The following is a 22,499-nucleotide window of genomic DNA, read 5'->3' as shown; positions in this document are numbered from 1 at the left end:
AGTTTACAAACCATGTCTTCTTTCCCCTTTTCAACAAATCCAGGAGGCTGCTTCATATAAATGTCTTCTACCAGTTCACCATTAAGAAAAGCAGTTTTTACATCCATTTGATGCAGTTCCAGATTGTAATGAGCAACAAGTGCCATTATAACCCTCATAGAATCCTTGGAAGAAACGGGAGAAAAAGTGTCATTGTAATCCACCATTTCCCTCTGAGTAAATCCCTTGGCAACTAACCTAGCCTTGTACCTTTCAATATTGCCTTGAGCATTTCTCTTAATCTTATAAACCCATTTACACCCAATAGTCTTGAATTAAGGATTGGAATCCACTAATGTCCATACTTTGTTTTTTGACATCGACTCCAATTCCTCCTTCATTGCACTGTGCCATAATGTTTTTTGAGAACTATTCATGGCCTGAGAATAAGTAAGAGGATCATCCACATCACCAAAATCAAACTCATTTTCCTGCAAGTAAACATAGTCATTTGACATTGTGGTTTTTCTAATCCTTGAAGATTGTCTCAATGGTAATATTGGATCATGGAGAACTTCAGTGCTCGGATTCATGTGTACTTTAGTAGTTGGAGTTTGATCCCCTTGCATCTGTGTTTGGGACCCAAGATCAATTTCCATTCTATCTATATTTTGTGGAAGTTCCAATTGTTCTTCCTCCGATTCAATCATGGATGCAGGAGTTATCAACATTTCCTTGTAAGAAATACTGCAAGAAGAATTCTCATTTTGATCAAACTCTTAAAAAATGAATCTGCCTTGTGACAATTCTGCAACATCTTGATCTTCAAAGAACCTAGCATTGTGAGTTTCTTGAATCCTGGTGTGAGCTTGAGGACAATAAAACTTGAAGCCTTTAGATTTCTCTGAATATCCAATGAAGTAGCATGATTCAGTCCTAGAGTCCAATTTCTTCTCATTTGGATTGTAAATTCAAGCCTCAGCTTTACATCCCCAAACATGGAAATGATTAAAACTAGGTTTCCTGCCATTCCAGATTTCAAAAGGTGTTGATGAAACCGCTTTGCTTGGAACTCTATTAAGTATATAAGTTGCTGTCTTTAATGCTTCACCCCATAGGAATCCTAGTAACTTTGATCTTGTCATCATGCTTCTTACCATTCCAATCAGAGTTCTATTCATCCTTTCTGAAACTCTGTTTTGTTGTGGTGTTCTAGGTGTAGTGTATTGGGCCACAATGCCTTGTTGTTCAAGATAGAAAGCAAACAGACCCTTGTGTTGTCCAGCCTCACTGTACCTGCCAAAGTACTATCCTCCTTTATCCGATCTAACAATCTTAATGTTCTTGCCTAACTGTTTTTCTACCTCAATTTTATAAACTTTGAAATAATCAAGGATAAATGATTTCTCACTAATTAAATAAGTGTAACAAAACCTTGAGAAATCATCAATAAAGTTCACAAAGTAAGAATTACCACAAATGGTTTTGGTTGGAAAAGGACCGCAAATATTAGTGTGTATAATCTCTAGCAAATCATGACTCCTTTTGGCATCTAGCATCCTGGAATTTGTCATTTTGCCTTTTGCACAATCAACACACTCAATTGCAGTAGCAAAATTTAATTCAGGGATCAACTTAGCTTTGGATAGTTTTAGAACTCTTTCTTTGGATATGTGGCCTAACCTTTTGTGCCAAAGAATGAATGAATCATCACTGCTGTGCATTCTCTTAGTGCTTGTGTTTAAAACATATTGATTGATGGACTCCAAGGTACAATTCAAACACCACAGATTGTCACTTAAATATGCAGTTCCCAAAACACAATCTAGGTGGTTCTTTTAAAAAAATTTTAAACTTTCATCATCACCTAGAAAGGCAAAACCATCTTTGACAATCCTGGAAGCAGAGATCAGATTTCTCCTTATTTTAGGCACATAAAGCACATCCTTTAGTTTTAGTATAAAACCGGAAGACAATTTTAAACACACCATTCCAATAGCTTCTACCGCAACCTTAGTACCTTCTCCCACAAAGACATTATAATTCTTAAAACCAGTTTGTTTTGATTTCACAAAACCCTCCAAAGAATTTGAGATGTGAACTGAGCAACCGGTATCAAACCACCAAGAATTCGCAGGAATTTCAATCAAATTAGACTCAACACAGACATTGACATGTTCTACACCCTTACTTTTAAGATAGTCCTTAAAAACTTGACAATCTTTCCTTTGTCCTTTAGTTTTGCAGAAAAAACATCTAAGTTTGGCAATATTTTTAGTTTTGACCATAAGATTGCTAGATCCCTTAATAGAGTCCTTTACTTTAGCAGATGCATTAGACTTAAAAGAGGTTACCTTGGTATTAGAATTCTTACCACAGTATCCAGAGAATGATTTGAATGACTTCTTCCCCTTGTTTGGTTGCACAAAATTCACCATTTCAGTATCTTTCCCTCTTTCTTGCTTCTGTCTAGCCTCTTCTTGAACGCACTGTGCTATTAGCTCATCAACATCCCAGTTCTTGTCTTGAGTGTTGTAAGACACTTTTAACTGACTATATTTGTTTGGAAGGGCTTGAAGGATCATGAAAACTAGCTGTTTCTCACCAATATTAACATCTAGAGAATTTAATTTCTCAGCTGCATCAGTCATTTTCAAGATGTGATCTCTGATTGACCCCATGCCTTCAATCTTGTATGTGGTAAGCATTGCCATATATTGACTGATTTCTGCCTTCTGAGATTCTTTGAACTTCCTTTCAATTGCTTGTAAATAATCAATAGCTAGATCATGCTTCTTAATCCCACCCCGAACAGTATTGGTCATGGCACTTTCAAGTATAGTAAGTGCCACTTTGTTTGCTCTGACCCATCTCTCGGCATCAGCTTTCTCAGCCCTAGTACTTTGATCAGTCAAAATCAGCTTAGGAGTTTCAAAGGCTATGTCAAATTCATTGAGTGGCAATAGGAGCCCAATCTCACGTCTCCACTTCTTGTAGTTGCTTCCCCCTGTGAGAACATGAATGTTTGCCAAGTTCATAGTCCTGAATGATATTGCAGATGTTGAACCTGACATGAAATCACAAATATGAACTTATTCGTTCCTGATTTCATCTCAACATCACTTTGCACATCATGACTATAATCACAGACCCATACATATAGTCTTAACAACAATCTGTTGATAAGCATACATAGAGTAGAATGATTTAACAAGAACTTGAAATTATTCGCTGACTTCTGCCATATATCCTTAGACACTGAATGGTTTAATGGTGTCTCATACATGTGAAAAGCATTTTAAAAGTTATCATAGAATGCACCGAATGGTTAATCAAAGTAGAAATTTATAATTAAAAGAAGTTGATCTGCATATAACTCACTTTTGCAGTCGATTAATGCAAACTTGATAAGCAAAACACATTCATCTATATATGTATTCAATGGAATCAAAGCAATTAACAACAAACCTTTTAATCACAACATCCCAAATTCATGAATTGGGCAGCGGAAGCGATTTAGAATTTGAAAATAGAAGATTTGAGTGTTTAAGAGGAAAAACCCAGATCGGTGTTTATCGAAGAGAACGATGCTTTCTATATTCTGGGAAAACTTCATTTGGTAATAGTTTAGGGAGTTCCCTTGTCGTTTTCCACTACCGCTTCTTTTACTACCTCCAGAACCTGACTTCGATTCTTCATAAGAGCATAAAAGTTTGTTTGTTTTGTGTTTTTTTTTAATAGTAACATACAAAAGTCTCTTCTTTACAGATTGAACTCATGTTTATATGTCTTGTGGCTCTGATACCACATGTAAGACTAAAGAACATAATCACCAAGACCAAAACATGAACTACAACTTAGAGAGAAATATTCAGTTTATGTATATGAGAAAATCAGCAAGAAGAACATACCTGCACCTGTTGCAGAACCCGAAGCCATAGCAACAAGCTTTCAGTGTGCCTTCTCTTCTCTCATAGATTATCAAGAGCTCGACTTACGAATAGGATTAAGTCCAAAATCTGAGCGTGATTTGTGAGAAGAGAGGCCACCATATATATACATGTAATCTTTACCATAACTGATTAGGATTCCCTATCAAAATCCATATAGGAAACAAATGCTTGTTTCCTTGTTCTGATCTCAATGCTGTACAAAATCCCTCTTTAAAAAGGATTAGCATTCCTTTTATTAACAAGACTTTTCTATCTAATTGAACACCTATAGCCGGTCCTAAAACTTCTCTATCTCATACTCATATTCTTACATATACAGCCATTAATCGTCCAGACCAAAGGGTCACATGAGACAGATTCCAACTATGAAATAATAGTTGCATGTTTAATCCTAGTATATGCATAAAGAACATCCTCCATACTGTTGGAAATATGCCCTGAAAGTCAATCTTTGGAAGAAACCTTTCAGGACAAATGAATGGATGTATAGATGATTCTAATACATCAAATGGCAAAGATACTAATTAGGACTATCTCAATAAACGATATATGTCCTAAATAGTGAATCCATGGACAATGGATCGATTGAAGAAGTAATCTAATGATGTTAGACTACAGAGACCTTCTTCACATAACCATAATGTCCAAAAAGGTTCCTGGTCATTGGATTGTCGGAGGGATACTGACAATGCTTAGACCGGTACATACTGTGTCTGCTTCAAATGGAAGGATGGAAAGTCTCATCCCATTCGTGTGGTGACACTAAGACAAGTATGTAGGTGCTCATTAAGGGAATGAGTTCACTGAACACAATCGAACGAGAGTACTTGCATGGAGGTCTACTCACATGTCAAGCAAGTAACTCTAATGGTTGGAATAATGTAAGTAGTCTTTTGACTTGAGGCATCGTCGTTGTCTTGTGGCTAAGTACTTAATCTTTGATTATGTCAAAGTCACCCAATCGCGGGTGTCCACGACATAATTGGGGTTAAGCCACTTAGTCATGAAGGCAAGTGAATGCACAACAAGGAATCTCTAATCCTCGATAAGAGAGGAAGAATACTCTAAGATATGATTCGGGAATCTTCGGCCGAAGTATCGAGCGTAATAAAGGAAAGCGTTCCTATACGACTCAATTGAATCATATAAGAAGGAATAATCACATTAGGGGTTTGACATAATATATCCATACCCTAGTAATGTGATTGAGAGTATTGTTTTAGAGAAGGATCGAATTACATTGTAATTCCAACTGAATAGGTTCTCCGAACAACTTTTACATTAGCTTGGGTAGCTATGATATATGGTTAGATGTCACTCATAGCTTGTGAGTTCTTCTAGATGATTAAATGTAGTCATCAAAGAAGAAGGTGAATTAAAAGGAAGTTTTAATTCATTAAGTGATTGAATTAAATATAATCAATTGGATTGATGTCAATCACCTCACTACCTTGCTAATTAGAACCTAAAATGATTGTACACCGATACACTCTTGTGGTGAGTAATTAATGGATGATGGAAATAATTAATTGGATTAATTAAGTGTTGTGATTAATTTAGAAAGTCTAAAGAAATCATAAAAGCGATAAAAGATCATTTTGCGCTTAAAGAAACGTTCGGGTTTAATTGGGCCCATTGGGCCTAAACCCATTGGGCTTTTATTCAAGCATTGGATGACTAGAAATAAATAAAAGCCCAAAGCCCAAACCAACACAAAGGGGCCGGCCATTTAAAGTGGAGAGGGAGAGATATTAAGTCAAGTTGTTGACTAGGTTTCTTTTTGTCTATACAAGGAACTTTATAGAGATTTATTCCTTAGGGTTTTTTGTGTGTTTAAAACAACAAAGAGGCAAAAGAAATATCTCTCTAAAACTACACAAAGGCCGGCCACCTTAAGGGTGATTTAGCTAATCATTTTTTCACTCTTTTGGTTATTCCTCCATCCATCTCACTACACTAGTGGGTGTGGATCTTTAGAGGTCTTCTCCTTTGGAGACTAAAGGAGAACCTAGGAGCACTCTTACCAACAAAGTGGAGGAGGCAAGGAGGGAGGCTAGGCTCAAGGAGTTCAAGGAGCAAAGGGCTTGGAGGTGGTCCATCCTTGGTCTAAAATCCAGATCAAGAGGTATAGATCTATTCCTTCACTTTGTTCTTAACTTAAATGTTTTAGATGCATTATATATAAACCTATGAACCTTGAAGGGGATTTGCATGACTATAGCTTTGATATTATTTGATAACATGCTTCCGTTGCTTATGTATATTAATTTTGAATTGTATATGCATGCTAGTCATTTCGAAATCCCATATTAATCTCTTAGATTTCCCTTCACATATCCAATGACATAGATTGTATTTAGTTTTATGTCGAGAGTGACATGCCCCGATCCTGATATTCCATAAACACCAGGATAGGCACGTATTGGCCGACACCCGAGGGTGCATTTAAGGAACGTGTTCAGAGCATACAACTAACTAGGATACTAAAAGAAATAATATAAAATTGAAAGAAACAAAGGATGGATCCTACACCGAGAGGACTCGAAGATGTCGATGTGGAAGTGCATGGACGCGGGGATTGTATGCCTCGATTCTAAGTCCTGAAGGGGGTGCAAAACAAACATAAGTGGACCAAGTTTATATATATATAGTAAAACAGTTATCAACATACTAACCCCCAGGTTTTATGAAAACTCATATAACATGATAAAAAATAGGTTTTCCAAAACCTAGCATGCCGTGCAATGTCTCAAAACATTTCTTGTATATATCGTAATCACTAGTGAATGTCCAATATCCCTTCAGGCCCCATGCCAGCTCCCTGTCTCTATGCCAATTGTCAAAGGAAAATCATCCCCAGGCCATGTGCCAGCTCCTCGTCACTGTGTTAAAAGCCAAAGGAAAACCATCTTCAGGCCCTATGCCAACACCATAACGGTTGCCCGGGACAAAATTTATCCCTCGCCCAGTAGCGGAATAGGGAACACTAGGTAAGTACAAAACCATTAAACATACATTTATTTGAAAGACAACTTCATTGTATAAAGTCATCCATCATCATACTATAAGGAGATATTCTAAACGTGTTCTAAATATTATATCATCATCCATGATATTCTATGAGAACACGGATTATAAGGAAAATAATAATAATTCAAAATAGCCTCAGTAAGCATGTTATCTCATAAAATGTTTCATAAAATGTAATCATTAAATCATGTTTTTCATGTATGCATTTCTACTATTAAAACATGCATTTTAGAAAGGGTCAACTCACAAATACTTAGCCGCCGAAGAACCACACAAACTAGCGAAGACGGAAACGCCACAAATAATTGCCCCTAAGCACATAAAGAGTCCAATTAATAAAACTATATTAAAATAATTGAATTTGGAAAAACGGACATTAGAAACGGATTCAGGACGTCGAATTACTTTAAGAAGGGTCCCGTTAACAAAAGTCAACATGGGAATATTCCAGTAATATTCCATTGGGTCTGAAACTAGGTTGGGCCGAGGGTCTTGGATTTAAAGGGTTAAGGATTTTGTTAATAGGTGGGTTGGGTTTTGGGAAAAGGGCTTAAGGGGTTTAGGCCTAAAAGGTTTTGGGTTTCTAGGTTAATGGGTTAGGGAATTGGGTTGATAAAAGGGCCTGGGGTAATTAATTGGGCTTGGACTTAAAAGGGTCATGGGTTGGGCTGGAGGCCCATGGTTTATGGGCTAGTTTCAAAGGACTTGGGTTGGGTTGACCCGTTTTCAGGCCAATGAATTGGTCGGTTTTTGGGCACGAGTTCGAACACCCATAACTTCTTCGTTACTCATCCAAATCAAGTGATCCAAACATGAAAGTTGTAGTACTCGACGATATGAAGAGATTGATACCCTAAACTCAGCCAACTCGCTATGGTTTGACCGAAAAACACCTCGAAAGGGGCAGTGCTCGTCGGAAAACTGGGTTTTTGGCCGATGGTTTGGGGAATTTTCAAAGCTTCGTAACTTCTTCGCTACTTAACCAAATTGACTGATTCAAAAGCCAAAATGTAGTTAGGAATGTGGAGAAGAGATTCATACCAAGTGGGGATCGAGTGGTGGCTGGAGTTGGCTAGAAAAGGGCCTGAAAGATGGCTAAACAACCATGGCCTGGAAATTTCCAGATTTCTGGAAAATGCCCATCGAGTTGTTTTTCATGCTAAACCTTCACCAAAGCCATTTTAATCACTAACCAAGTAATGTAGACTACAAGGAAGGAAGATCAAAGGAGTCTCGAAGCTTACCTACATCGGAAAATCCTCGAAAGTCACTGGAGTTCGTCAGGGGATTAAGCACCATGACTGCCATAGTGGAGCACTCCCTTGGCTTAGGGTTTTCGAGATCACAGTCCAAGTGTGGTGTTGATGGTTGGTCTGTGTGTGTGTGTATGTGTGTGTATTTTCAAGGAAGAAGGAAGGAGAAAGTTACAGGGAGTCGAGAGGGAGAAATAAGGGAGAGTGAGGGAGAAAAGAGAGAGAGCACGAGTAAAGAAGAGAGAGAGAGAAGAAGAAGGCTAGGGAACTGCCACGTGGCAGGCTAGTAAAGGGGGCTGGGGACAACCAAAACAGGGGTGGGCCTCTTGGGCACACTAATTAACATCAAAAATCATTTTTTAAAAAGGAAAATATCCACAAACTTAGTGAAAATACAAAAATACCCTTTTTGCTCCTTAAATCTGGGGACGAGTTGTTACAAAGAGCCTAAACATTTATTGAACCGAGGTAGAGCTTTTTACAGGTAAGGAATGAAGTGCATAACTTGTTATAATAAGGAACGTTAACACAATGTATGCTGGTAGCATAGGGGATAATATGAAATTGAAGGGATTATTTTGAAAAACATGTTCATTTGAATAATATCTATAGCATGCAATTAACAAATTAAAGGCGGAATCATGCTTGTATGCATTCAAAAACAAAACATTACCCATGAAATTCAAAGCCTAGTAGATTGGTGAACCAATAATCAACTCAAAACAAAGTGAGTTGAAATTAATACCTTTGTAGATTCCTCTTTGCATAAGCAAAGGCTAATCACCCAAAGAGATAGGGGCCTTCATTCCTTGCTTCTTAGATCCATGGATTTGGATGGAAGAATAGGTTTCTCCAAGTTCCCAAAATAGGGAACCTCTAAGTCTCTTCACCAAGGTTTGATTGTAGAAGAAATGAGTGACCTTGGAGTAGTAGGATTGCTAGATGTACCCTCCAAGGTGTTAGCTTCTTTAGAGAGAAAATGGAGAGACAATTCTCACCAATTTTCCCCCAAAATAAACCCTTAATAATCTTAATGAATATTTAGTTATAAAGTCATTTATATAGTCACTTCTTTAAGTGACCTAAATAACCAAAACCCTAATTCATCACACTATGGCCGGCCATTTAGGGGATTTTGGGCTTTTGGGCTTTAATGAATCTTCATTCATTAAATTGTCATACAACTTAAGTTAATGGGCTTGACGTTCGAAGCCCATTGGGCCTTAAGGTCCAAAACTATCCCGAAGTCTTTAACGAACTTATTCGTTTGATTAATTAACATATTAATTAATCCTTGCCATAAATAAATGATTAAACCATTTAATCATTCTTACTCATTTTCGTTTAATCTTCAATCTCCACCTTTTATGGTGTGCGATCCATTAGGTTCCTTTTAGCGAGGTAGTGGGCGATTAAAACCATTTTACATCGATTGTGAATTGAAACTATTTTCAATTCTCCCTTTAGTGATTACACACGTTTAGGGCTTCCACAAACCATGAGTGACACCTAGCAGCATATCATGGTTACCCAAGCTAATCAGAAGAGGATAGAGAACCTATTCAGTTTGGGATTACAAATGCAATACGGTCCTTCTCTAATCTAATACTCTTGACCACATTGTTTGGTATGATAGTTTATTTATTCATGTCTACTATCCAATGTGATTCGTGTGCTTATATGATTTCCTTGAATGTGATTTGGAACGCATTCCCTAATCTCATTCATACTCTGGCCAGAGATTCCAAATCATATCATAGAGTATTCTCCCTCAACTGTTTGAAGGTTAGAGATCCCTTGTTGCGCATTCACTTGTCTCCATAGCTAAGTGGCTTAACCCCAACGATGTCGTGGACACCCCGAGGGGGTGACTTTGACATAATCAAAGATCAAGGACTTAACCACAAGACAAATGTGATGCCTCAGGTCAAAGGACTACTTTGCATTATCCCAACCATGAGTTCTCATGTGACATGGAATATAAGAACTCTTCGTTGATCACGTTCAGTGAACTCATTCTCTATTGAGCACCTACGTACTTGTCTTGATGTCACACACACCAATGACTCGAGACTAATCACTCTCCCTGAGAGAAGACATAGTACGTACTGATCTTAACGGACTGTCAACGCCCAATTGACAATCCTATGATCAGGAACGTTTAGGATGTGTCTACGAAAGAATGGTCTCATGAATCTAACTTCATTAGATTACATTCTCCCAATCACATATTCCTTGGACTTTATCGTTTAAGCATATAACATTTATATGAGACGGCTCAAACAATAATGTATGCCCGTTATATGTAAAACTAGATTAGTTTAACATGTGAAATGTCCGTAAAGTATCATCACATGATTGGCTTTAGGGCACATTTCCAACAGAAATGACCAGAACCGAGGCAGAGTGACTACAAGAAAACATGGCTTAGGTGGCGACAGACATTCGTCATATAAACATGAAAATTCGTCACATTTAATTATATGTGACGAAAATCTAACGTCACTATGTTCGTCACCTATAGTTCATGTGACGAATTTTACATTTGCCACATATATTTAGTATTAGTGACCCTAAATTCGTCACTTAATAACTTTAACTGTGACGAAATAAGCGTCACAAAACATAAAAATCAGTGACCTCTAAGTTCGTCACATAACAAATGTATAGGTGAGGAATTTATCGTCACCCAATTTGATCCTAGAATGCTATGGCTAAGAATAAGTGAAGTGTCGCATATTCCTTTGACATGTGGCGCAATTTGTGTCACATGTGTCAAAATCATAAACCTATTAGAAACAATTTGTGACGAACCAATTACCACATATTCCCTGCTTTGTCATCTAGAATTAGAATTCATAACAAATATGAGGCAATGCTTTAGCTAATCACATTTAAGTTAGATTACATCCAATACATACACCAAGTGTATATCTCAAAAGCTAACATGAGCATCCTAACACCTCTAAACATATTGAGATGCTAACAAGATTCTAAGGCATTGAGTCGGTAACAAAACAGGTATACCGTGTGCATATTTGAAACCAACAACAAAATACAAAATATAAGTCATTAGCCATGTCATGGTCTTTAGTTCAGCACAGGTATCATTGTCATTTGAAAGATCGCCATCACTACCTCAAGTGCTTCTTGAATACTTTTTCCTTTAACTCTATCCTCCTTTTTTTTCTTCATCTTATCCTTACATAATAAAATAGAAGAAAATAAACATTGGTGTCTAGAGAATAGCAGGTGCATTGAGAATTTGAATAACAAAAGAGAGAAAAATAAGAATTGAAGGAATAGTTAACAGTAAGAAGAACGAAACATAACAGACGAACCTATCTAAATTACCCAATGAGTTTTATATGTACTTTAATTTCATTACCTTGCAAGCCTTCCTTGCATGTTGGATGAAATGGTTTTGCCCCTCCCTTGTGGTAATACTTTTGTTTCTTACAATTATATGAATTTTGCTTGAAAACATCCTACATTAAAAGGCCATTAATTAACAAGAAAAACATATCTAGTTTCATACCATAGACTACTTATTCACTGTAATTTTAAAACATTCAGCTTTTATAAAGATCAAATTGATATCACTACTAATGAAGGCTAAATTGATGTCACTACCTCTGGAGATGTTGTTGGTCCGCCCTTGGCTTGCAATCCTTCAATTGTGCTATCATATCCTCATTTTCCTTTTGCGTATTTGATTTCACTAATTTATCATAGCCTAGTTAATAAGTTATCAAGACTCCAAATGTCAGGACTAGATAATCTACTAACAAAAGATAAAATTAACAAAAAACTACTTAAATTATAATTAAACTTCTAGCTAAACCAATATGCGATTGCAAGAATAGGAAGATCTGCCAAAATTTAATAAAAACCCAACTCCAACACCATTCCAAAAAAACAATAAGACTAAAATCTAACTTAGTATAGAAAAAAAAGGTGAATAACATATTAGTTTTCCAAATTCAATATCCTTCAAAAGGTGAGTTCTGGAAGTTGTGGCTGTCACTTAAGTTACCAAGTATGTTGATAAAGTGAGATTAAGATAAAAATACTGAAAGCAAAACAACCCCAAAACTTATAGAGTATAAAACCTATACAGACAACATCTTGGTTTAAAAACACAAGCAAGAGAACCACCCTTGTCAAAAACCATGACCAGCCTGCAAACAACACAATCACAACAACAAATTACTTTGGAAATAAAAACATTAGTGTGCTTAATACAAAAAATAGGCAAAAGAGGCATAAAGAAGATCTAAATCAGTCTACCATTTTTGCATGCAGATAAAGTTTTCAATAATTAAAAATTTACTCTACACTGGATCTCATACAACCAAAACAAAACCAACTTTGGTATTACAAAGGTGGTTGTGCTCTTACTAAACAACCCAATTGATATATTCACTTGAGGTAATGGCCTCCAACCAATAAAACAATAGAAAAAACACATTGGATGAATTTTGAGCAAGTCATATGGTCACTAGTTGGAAGAATTACTTAAAGATCAGTGCAAAGTTATAATAATCAAACTATGACATAAGCTTTCAACTATTTTGTATCTAACTTAAAAGGAAGTAAAGGCCAATGCTTAAACATAACTGTGGAAATTTTAAGTTTGTTTGAATGTATTTTTAATAGATTGATTGAATGTACAAGGGGGGGGATATATAATGAGGTAGAAGGTTACAAGCAACCCCACCTGGGCAAATCCTACTAACCCGGTAAACCCTAAAGCTATCACTCCTTAAATTAAGGGAGTGCAGCAAGTATCTAGCACACAACTATCAACAAGTCATCTAGATGTCAATATTCCTCAAATTAAGGGATTAGATGATAGGATTAAAAGCACACCACAAAGTAGCACACAATGTCCTATTGATTTTCCTTATTAACACTAAGATTTGTCAATTGTAGCATATGAAAATAAGGGTCTTTTGATCGGATCATATTTATATATATTTTTACTTCAAATTTACTCGTCTTTTCTTAGTTAGTTCCTTATATTTTTGAGCTATTTACGCTATTTTTGTGTTTATAGAATTTGTTATGCAAAGAAAATAAAAATAGCACAAATGAGTTTTAATAATAAATAGAAAATAGTGGAACACGGGTGGACCACTAAAAAAATAATGGAGAGCATAAAATATATATATATATAATATATATACATATAAATAGATATAGATATATAAATAATATATATATATATCACATATATATCTATATATAGAGGGAGTTGGTGAATGGCATTTGTGAAGTGCGGTAGGTGTGTGTGCAGCTAATAAACAAAAGAAATGAAAGCTGCACTTGCAGCTAGTGTAAGAAAAGAGGATTAAACAAAACTCTTGAGTGCAGTGTGGTTGGTGAGCACAGAAAATAAGAAGAGCTTGGCAGCATTTGAAGAAGCAGCACGTGGAGAAATATAAGCTGCCTTTGCAGCTGAGGCTCGGGGGGGAACGAAAGGAATCGCTGCCTTGGCAGCAAGGGAAAGGCCGAGAGCCTCGGGGGACTGTCTTGCGCAGGAAATAAACAATCTGCCTTTGGGCAGCGAGAGAGAGCACAAACCGAGCAAAACTGCTGCCCTTGCAGCAATTGAGAGGGCACTGCTGCCTTGCAGCTTGTGCACGAGAAAAGACTGAAAAACGCTGCTTGGGCAGCGTGAAACAAGGGAGAGCACGTGGACTTGGCTGCTGTGCAGCCTTGAAAATAGAAGGACCTTGCAGCTCGGCAATTGCTGCTGCGTGGCAGCTTGTGTTCGAGAGGAAACCGAGCAGAAAGAAGCTGAGAAGGCAGGCGCACGTGGACAGAAACAGAAGCTGCAAGCCTCTTCTCTCTCGGTTAAATCTTTCCCACTTATATTTTACTTTTGGTTTATTTGTGTTTTAATAATGTGTAATTAAACTTATTTTGGCTAGAGGTTAATTCAAAGCCATGAATATATTTGTAATATGAATTGATTACCTTCAGTTGTGATTTCTGAGTTGTGATTTAATTTGCTTAACTGCTTGATAGATAACTTATTTTTGTATGTCGATTAAGGATGCATACTTAATTTACATGCATGAATTTGATGCTAGAATATAAGTGAATTTCACCTAATCGTTATGAACTTATATTCACAAGTAGTGAAGGTTGTTATCCACAATCGTGTTAAGTGAATTTTTGGCATAAGTTTCATGCAAATCGTAGTAACGAGTGCCTCGTCAATGCTTATGTTTTTCATAGAACTTAATGATTCTTGCTTGTATCTCTATTATGCAATTCATGTAGGGAACTTGTAGGGAATGTTTTGGGTTGTCGTATGCAATCATCCAACCCAATAACTTGTGGAAAAACTGAGGGTTAATTAGTGCAATTCACGGTTAATTTGGGGCGTTGAGATTTACAATTTATTGAAAGAACAACTGAAAATCAATTTAGGTTGCATATGTGTCATGTGTGGAGAAGAACCCTCTAGCTAGTCTGTCATTTATCATTTTACCTTACTTTTATGTTTTTGTCAATTCTGTAATTTATTTAAGTTTAATTTAGTTCTCGTCAAAACCAAACACCCACCCATTATTAAATTATATTATTTAATTAGTTTTCATTGTTGTTAGTCTTTTAATTCAATTTCCGTCCATTTCAGTTCCTAGTGTCTAATTTGATTGTTTTCATTATTTTGAGTCATTCTAAGTGTGTTTCGAGTTATTAGAGTTTTTAGCCTAGTTTTGTGTCCTTGAGTCTTGTTTAATATTTTTAAATTAATTTAGAATAGATTAGCAATCCCTCCTAATCCCCGGCCTAGAACGATACCCTACTTACATCTATACTACAACTATCAACAAGAGGGTTTAATTTGTGTGTCAAGTAATTTACCACATCATCTTTCCCGCAGAAGATTGTTTTATCTAACTACTTAAAATGTTACAAAAACTGGTTGCTGTCCCTACTGACCAGCCACCGAAAAATAATTATTCGACCAACTTACACTTATCTAAATTCTATGAAATTTTATATGAAGACACTAGACAAATAGAGCTACGCTCACACAAAATTTTGGAATTTATGGAGTTGATTTTCTATTTAAATTAAATCGAACAAAAACAGGACAGAAACAAATTTTAAATAGTTCAGAAATTAAGAAAAACGAGTTAGGGGAATTGCTATCCACCTCCAAATAATCATGCAAACATGTTATGTTTCATTCAAATTCCTTTTATTTCAAGATGAAGATGCCCAAGTTGGCTCAATGTTAGAACTCAACCTATTACTCTTTCTTATGTAGTATGTTAAGAGAATGGCGCTTTGAACTTAACTTAGTCCCTAGCATGCAAGTTAGAATGACGTGTTCATAGATTTAACAATTAGAAATCATTAAGAACGAAAAGAGTTTGAGTCATCACAAGGCATCGCAAGCACTGGCGTTGTCTTACTTCTCCTAGAAATTGGTTCACATGTTAATCGCAATTAACAAGTACTACTCCAGAACATATGTAGGTCCTCATTCAATAAGGGCAGGCACACACATATTCATAGCATTAGAATCCTAGATATGCTTACTAAGTATGCATCCATAGAAAACAAATAAAGAATTCATCAATGAGACAAGTAGTGAAACAATTTTCATCCATTCATAAAAGTAATTCAAATGAAATGTCATAACAAACTTGCAATCATATTCGGGGCTTCAAAACAGCCCCTAACTACTAAAAATTTAGTTGCACACAATCCTTAAGTTAAAACAAAAGATAGACATGAGTTTGAAAAAGAAATCGACTAAGGCCTCCTCCTTCTTTCCTTCCTTCCCCAACGTTGCTTTTAAACCAATTCTTGTTGCATCATTTTCTTCTCCTTAACTCACCCACTAATAGCAATTTAATGATGACAATATAATGATGACAATAAGTGAGAGGAAATGGTAAAACATTAAAACTCTTTGGGTAGCCCTTATGCCAATTACTCCCTCTTAATCCTCATCTTTAAATCCATTCCCTTTTATATTTGAATAAGTGTCAGCTGACTTGTTCTTGGCTGCATCAGTTTTGGCTGCTAGATTTATTGGGTTTATTGCTTCCATTGCAGTTACAAACTGCTCAGCCTTTTGGTAACCTTTCAGTGTTAAAACAGCCATAACGTTTTCTAGACAAATGATATTAACAATCCGCGAAATGCTACAAAAAATAGACATCCGTAGATTTCCAAGCATATAAGGTTCATTCTCTAATTCATTTTGAGCTATTCACAACTTGCTTCCAAAGTCAGCTGATCTGCACAGGCAGTTTTGACGAATTTGTTACTTAATATCCAACTTGTGCTATTTTTCTTTTCTTGGCTTGACAAATCCCACAAAACACAAAAACAATGTAAATAGCTCAAAAATATAAGGAACTAACTAAGAAAAGACAAGTGAATTTGATGTAAAATATATATAAATATGAGCTTATCATTAGACTTAATAGAGAATCCCATGGAAAGAGGAAACATAAAATCTGGCAGCATCGTCATCCCATATCGTCTAATATCCATATGCAGCATCAGTATGTAGCATCAGTCATATGCAACTTCAGTCATCCCATATCGTCTAATATCCATATGCAGCATCAGTCACCCCATATTGTCTAATAAGAACTGAGCAGCTGAAAATATATATAGGAGAAATATATGTGTTTCTTAAATCCTTCTTTATATAGTTTTTCATGGTTTTCTAGGACTCCAAATAATAATCCCAATAAACTAAGAAGACATTGCCACTAATAATTAGAATAAAGAAAATAATCTATGATGGGGGAAATCATTCTACTTGCCCAAGAGACCATTTTCAATCTTTTTCAAATGCAGAGCACTTAAAAGAATTATGGTTCAAATTTCAGAGCAATTCAAAACCAAGTCAAACAACTTTCCTTTTCAATAAATGGTATCACCAACTCAAAATTTTTTACCTTCAATCACCATTTAAAACCAATAAGCCCAGAAAAAAAAATACAAACTTGCAAGTTCATAACAAACAAAAAATTGAAATAGAAAGACCAAATAAAACAACTTAAAGCCTCCATATGTGCAAATAAATCATTTGAATAATTCCTAACGATTAACTAGAATAAAATAGCCAAGGACAAATACATATAATCTCACAAGGAAACAAAATGTAGCAAGAAAAAAGAAGAAATTCTTACAAGTTTCTTTGCTAAAGTTATTGATTAATGTTCCTTCTTTCAGTTTTTTTGTTTGTAAATTTGTGAATGTAAACCTGCAAGTTCCAAAAACAAATAGAAAAAGCCAGGGATATATATATATATATATATATTTGTAGACATCTAAATTTCGGTGAAATAAATGTTGATCAATAATTAAAATTCCAACATTCATCTGTCACATAAATTTTACACGTAGCATGTGACTCAATGAAAAATCGAAAATCATCGAAAAAGTCATCAAATAGGACACGTGTCAACACCTGGCAGAAATGATTTATTTCATCTAATTATTTAAATCCAAAAATCAAGTTTTGGAATTCTATAAATAGGAAGCCAATGCATTCATTTTCGGGAATGAATTCATAACCAATTCACATCATACCAAAACCTTGAAGCTTTGAAACTCCAAAGCTCCCAAGCAAATCTCGAAGGATCAAGAAAGCTCTATTCGTTCTTCGTCAAATCCTCATTCAAGATCAAGCCCCAACGGCCCTTGAAGAACTTCCACCAAATCCTCCTTTAAGATCAAGCCCCAACGCCCCTTGAAGAACTTCCTTCTTCAAGATCAAGCCCCAACGACCCTTGAAGAACTTCTACAATTCAAGATCAAGCCCCGATGGCCCCCTTGAAAAAAGCGTTCATCGTTCATCACCTGTTCATCCTAAGATCAAGCCTCGAAGGCCCTTGGATCAACAACACAATCCACAAATCTACACATTACGAAAATCAAATCAGAGGCTAAATTTGTAGAAGAGATTGTAACCCCTAAATCATTAATAGAAATATTACTTTGTACACGTGTTCTTGTCTCATTCATTGCAGGCATATTCGTGTTTACAAATTTGGCACGCCCGGTGGGACAATCTTTACCTCTCATCTCTATCTTCAAATCCGCAGAAAGCACAAATGGCATCAAGGAAGGTTCAAGCGATTCCCGCAACCAATGCGAAAAATAAGAGCGTCCTCGCCGCAAGTGGTTTCATTTCAGGCATCATAACTCGAAGCAAGGCAAGAGCTCTTTCTACCGCTTCTTCCACCCCTACATCAACTCAGTCGATGGAGCAAGAGCATTAGAGGCACGAGCTCGTGATCACCTTGGCCTCGTTAAGAGCACCAAGGGAGGAAAGTTTGAAGAAGTACTCTGATTCCATGCTTTTCTATGCCGACTCAAGAAGCAGCTTAGTCATGCAAGTTATGACCACCAGAACGACTTCAATCAATGACTCAAATGAATGAAGCAATCACAAGGCTAACACGGAATGTGGAAGAAAAATATTTGCAAATCGTTGCGCTCATCAACCGACTGGAGGCACAGGACGACGAGAACCCCGACCCAAAGGTTGATTCACTAAAGAAATGAGCCGATGAAGAAGAGGATCCTCTAGTGGAGAAAGTCGATGTGAAGCCAAAGCTATACCAAGCAGCGGCGCTCATGGGATCTCTCTCTATCTAACAGCTGCAGGAGATGATCGCCAGCACCATCAAGGCGCAGTATGAAGGAAGCTCACATGACTCCGTACTATACTCAAAGCCCTACTCCAAGAAGATTGACGCTTTAAAGATGCCGATGGGTTATCAGCCACCAAAATTCATGCATTTCGATGGAAAAGGAAACCCAAAGCAACATGTCGCCCATTTCATTGAAACTTGCAACAATGCTGGAATGGAGAGAGACTACCTCATCAAGCAGTTTGTGCGCTCATTGAAAGGTAACACCTTTGACTGGTAACCGACCTCGAGCCTGAATCTATCAACAGTTGGGATCAGCTAGAGATGGAGTTCCTCAACCGCTTCTACAGCACTCATCGCACATTAAGCATGCTGAAGCTGACCTATACAAAATAGTGGAAGGATGAACCTGTCATCGACTACATCAATAGATGGTGTTCATTAAGTCTGGATTGAAAAGATCAGCTTTTTGAAACCTTTGCCATTAAGATGTGCGTTCAAGGCATGCATTTGGGGGTCACATTACATCCTTCAAGGCATAAAACCAAGAACATTTGAGGAGCTGGCAACTCGTTCCCATGATATGAAGCTGAGTATCGCCAATCACGGGAAGAATGAGCCGATCACAGACTTCAAGAAAAATAAGGTGTTTGCCCCGAATGTAGACAAGACTAGGAAGAAGCCCGCCAAGAAAGCTTTTACTGTCAACACTACCTCTATCAATACCTCATATGCGCTTATCAAGATCTTATCCAAGAACAAAGCAAAGGAGATAAAGAGAGGTGAGACTCCTCTCACCCAAGACAGGTACAAAAACACCTTGAGGGAACTAGAGCATAAGGTGTAGCCTTTTCCTGACTTAAATATGGCTGTAATGTTAGATGACTTGCTAGAAAAGAAGGTAATCGAGCTACCCGAATGTAAACGTCCCGAGGAGATGAATCGTGTAAACGATACTAAGTACTGCAAGTACCATTGTATCGTGAGTCATCATTTTGGTAAGTGCTTCGTCCTTCAAGAACTCATCATGAAGTTAGCGCAACAAGGGCAAATCGAGCTTGACCTTGACGACACAGCTGCAACACATACTACTACAATTACGTTTGGATCCTTTGATCCCGTGCCTCTCCAAGTAACACCTGACCATTCCCGTCAATACTTAAGCTGCACGACACCTTCTGCATAACCATCACTGGTGGCAAGCAACTAAGACGCACTTACCAACAATGACGAAGGGTGAACCTTGGTGACCTATAAAAAGATAAGAAGGCCAAAACCACAAGCCACAAGGCCAAAGGTGGAACAAGGGAGAAAGCACCGCCGCCGCAACAATAGGAAACCCAAAGGAAACGTAAGGGCTGTTAAGCCAACATACGCTGGGGAACCTATGGAACAAGAGCCACGCATTCCCGTCTCCTTGCATGAGTACTTCCCGAATGACTTCTCCCAACAGTGCACTACCGTTGCCTATCACATAGTGGATGTGGAGACAGAAGAGCCCTCAAAAGGCAATGTTATCATAGTAGAGGAAGAGAGGACCCTCACACCCAAAGAAAGCCTATCGACAATCGTCAACATCAAGGAAGAGTTACGATTGCCCAAGGGGATGTTAAAAGCACTAATAGTAGTCTTGGCGAGTCTTGACGACCATGAGGTGCAAAACAACAAGAATGAAGGCTTGAAGCTTCGGCCACACGAATGTACCACATGCTGTGCCACCCATGATGTAATCAACTTTACTGACGAAGACTTACTACTAGGATCAAGACCTCACAGCTGCTCTCTCTTTGTCTCTGGGTACATAAGGGAGCACAAAGTTAACCGCATGCTTGTGGATGGTGGATCGGCCATAAACATCATGCCAAAGTCAACAATGACCACAATTGGCATCAAGGTGGATGAACTATCCCTAAGCTGTCTGCTAATCCAGGGTTTTAACCAAGGAGGACAAAGAGCGATAAGCATGATCTGAGTGGAGATGACTATTGGTGAACTCAAATCAAACATGATATTCCACGTGATTGATGCAAGAACTTTTTATAGCTTACTCCTAGGAAGGCCTTAGATCCACGGGAATGGAGTAATGCCATCCACCCTCCACCAAAGCTTAAAATGGGAAGGAGTAAAGGTGATCCAAGGTGATACCAAGCCATTCACAGAAGCCGAATCACACTTTGTAGACTCTGAGTTCTACATGGATGAAGACATGGTACCCAAAGCTCTTCCAGAAGACATCAAATCCACAGGCAAAACAGCACCTAAAAGAAGGAATGGTAAGCCATGCCCAAGAAGCAAGAAGGGCAAGTTGTTCCATCTTTAAACAAAAACGATGACGAGCCTGCTAAACCTGCAATAACCAAAGGGAGTATGACGTCTTCAGAAGGATCGAACACACCCATATTCCGATACATCCCAATGTCAAGAAGAAAAAATGGTCAATCCCCGTTCGAAACCAGAGCAAGCAAAGCCGACACATAGTGGCACAAGGATAATATGAAGTTGCTCAAGACGAATGTAGTTTTACCTCTGACACAACTAAGCGATGCTAAGGTTGCAAGACTACCACAAGGCTTCATAAAAGCTCTGCCAAATGGGGTGGAACCAAGCTTTCTTCTAACTAAGAGGACCGAAGAAGGTTTTGATCCAAATGCCTACAAGCTCATGTCGAAAGTTGGGTAAAACTTCGCTTCCTCTTCGAATCCTGGAAAGAAGGTTTCAAAGACCGTCAACAACAAAGAACATAACCTCACCAAGACTAAAAAAAAGTTGAATGAGCATGGTTACGGAGTTAACAACAACAAAGTTGGGCTTTGCTTCACACCAAATGCACCCATGAAGATTTCAAGCACAGCAAAAAACGCTAGCACTCAACACATCAGTGTGAGCGTTGAACAAAATCAAGAGGAGCCTAAGTCCGCTCCTCGGACGTCAGTCTTCGATAGGATGAATCGTTCAAGGCCTAGAATTTTGGCACTTGATTGCATTGCTGGTCAAGACCAAACCTCTATTTTCAAAAAGCTTAACACACCAACATCCCAAAGCTCTGTTTTTGAAAGGTTGTCAAAACCCAAGAAACGAATCAACACGGCTAGCTTTCCTTCGCGATGGTCAGCTTTGGAAAGACTTGAAGACAACAAGAAACCTTCTAGAAAGAGGGAAATGACGCCAAATGAAGAAAAGCTCGACGGTCTGGCAAGAAAAGATGATGTTCGAAGATCTATTCCTTCAAGGATGAATGCCAAGCAATCTTGGAGGTTGACATAATTGGATCACTGAAAGTGAGAAGGTGCACCATCATTCACACCGGCCAATCTTCACGCCAACAAGCCTGAAATGATGGCACTGAAGAGGAAGTCCAAGACGTCTTCCACATCATAATCCAAGAAGGCAAAGAAGACGAAATCCCTGAGGACGACGTCACTGCCGCACCACCACAACTTGAGGATGGGGGCAAGCCACGGTTGATGTTCTCAAGGAGCTCAACTTAGGCACAAAAGAGGAGTCGAAGCCTATCTTTGTAAGTGCGCTGCTAAGTGCGGATGAGACAAAAAAGTATTACCAACTACTACTAGAGTACAAAGACGTCTTTGCTTGAACCTACAAGGAAATGCCCGCCCTTGACCCTGTCATCAATGTGC

At 37.7% G+C, this 22,499-nt stretch overlaps 2 protein-coding genes and 1 long non-coding RNA gene across 3 annotated transcripts in view; 1 reads left to right on the top strand and 2 right to left on the bottom strand.

Moving 5' to 3' along the window:
* Window positions 1-22,499, top strand: part of LOC126615033 (uncharacterized) — an 84,969-nt gene that overhangs the window by 2,356 nt on the left and 60,114 nt on the right. The gene's annotated exons all lie outside the window — the stretch shown is intronic.
* Window positions 1-22,499, bottom strand: part of LOC126615020 (copper-transporting ATPase HMA4-like) — an 86,165-nt gene that overhangs the window by 4,022 nt on the left and 59,644 nt on the right. The window lies entirely within an intron of this gene.
* Window positions 11,158-12,482, bottom strand: LOC126615028 (uncharacterized). The gene is made up of 4 exons (XM_050282740.1): window positions 12,374-12,482; window positions 11,849-11,936; window positions 11,604-11,703; window positions 11,158-11,416 (listed from the first exon to the last, which is right to left on the bottom strand). The coding sequence occupies exons 1-4, from the start codon at window positions 12,480-12,482 to the stop codon at window positions 11,306-11,308; spliced, it is 408 nt and encodes a 135-aa protein (XP_050138697.1). The 3' UTR covers window positions 11,158-11,305.

This window comes from Malus sylvestris, chromosome 3, assembly GCF_916048215.2.
Source record: "Malus sylvestris chromosome 3, drMalSylv7.2, whole genome shotgun sequence".
Taxonomy (NCBI): Eukaryota; Viridiplantae; Streptophyta; class Magnoliopsida; order Rosales; family Rosaceae; genus Malus; species Malus sylvestris.
The sequence above is the reverse complement of the archived record's forward strand: the minus strand, read 5'-3'. Positions and strand labels throughout refer to the sequence as shown.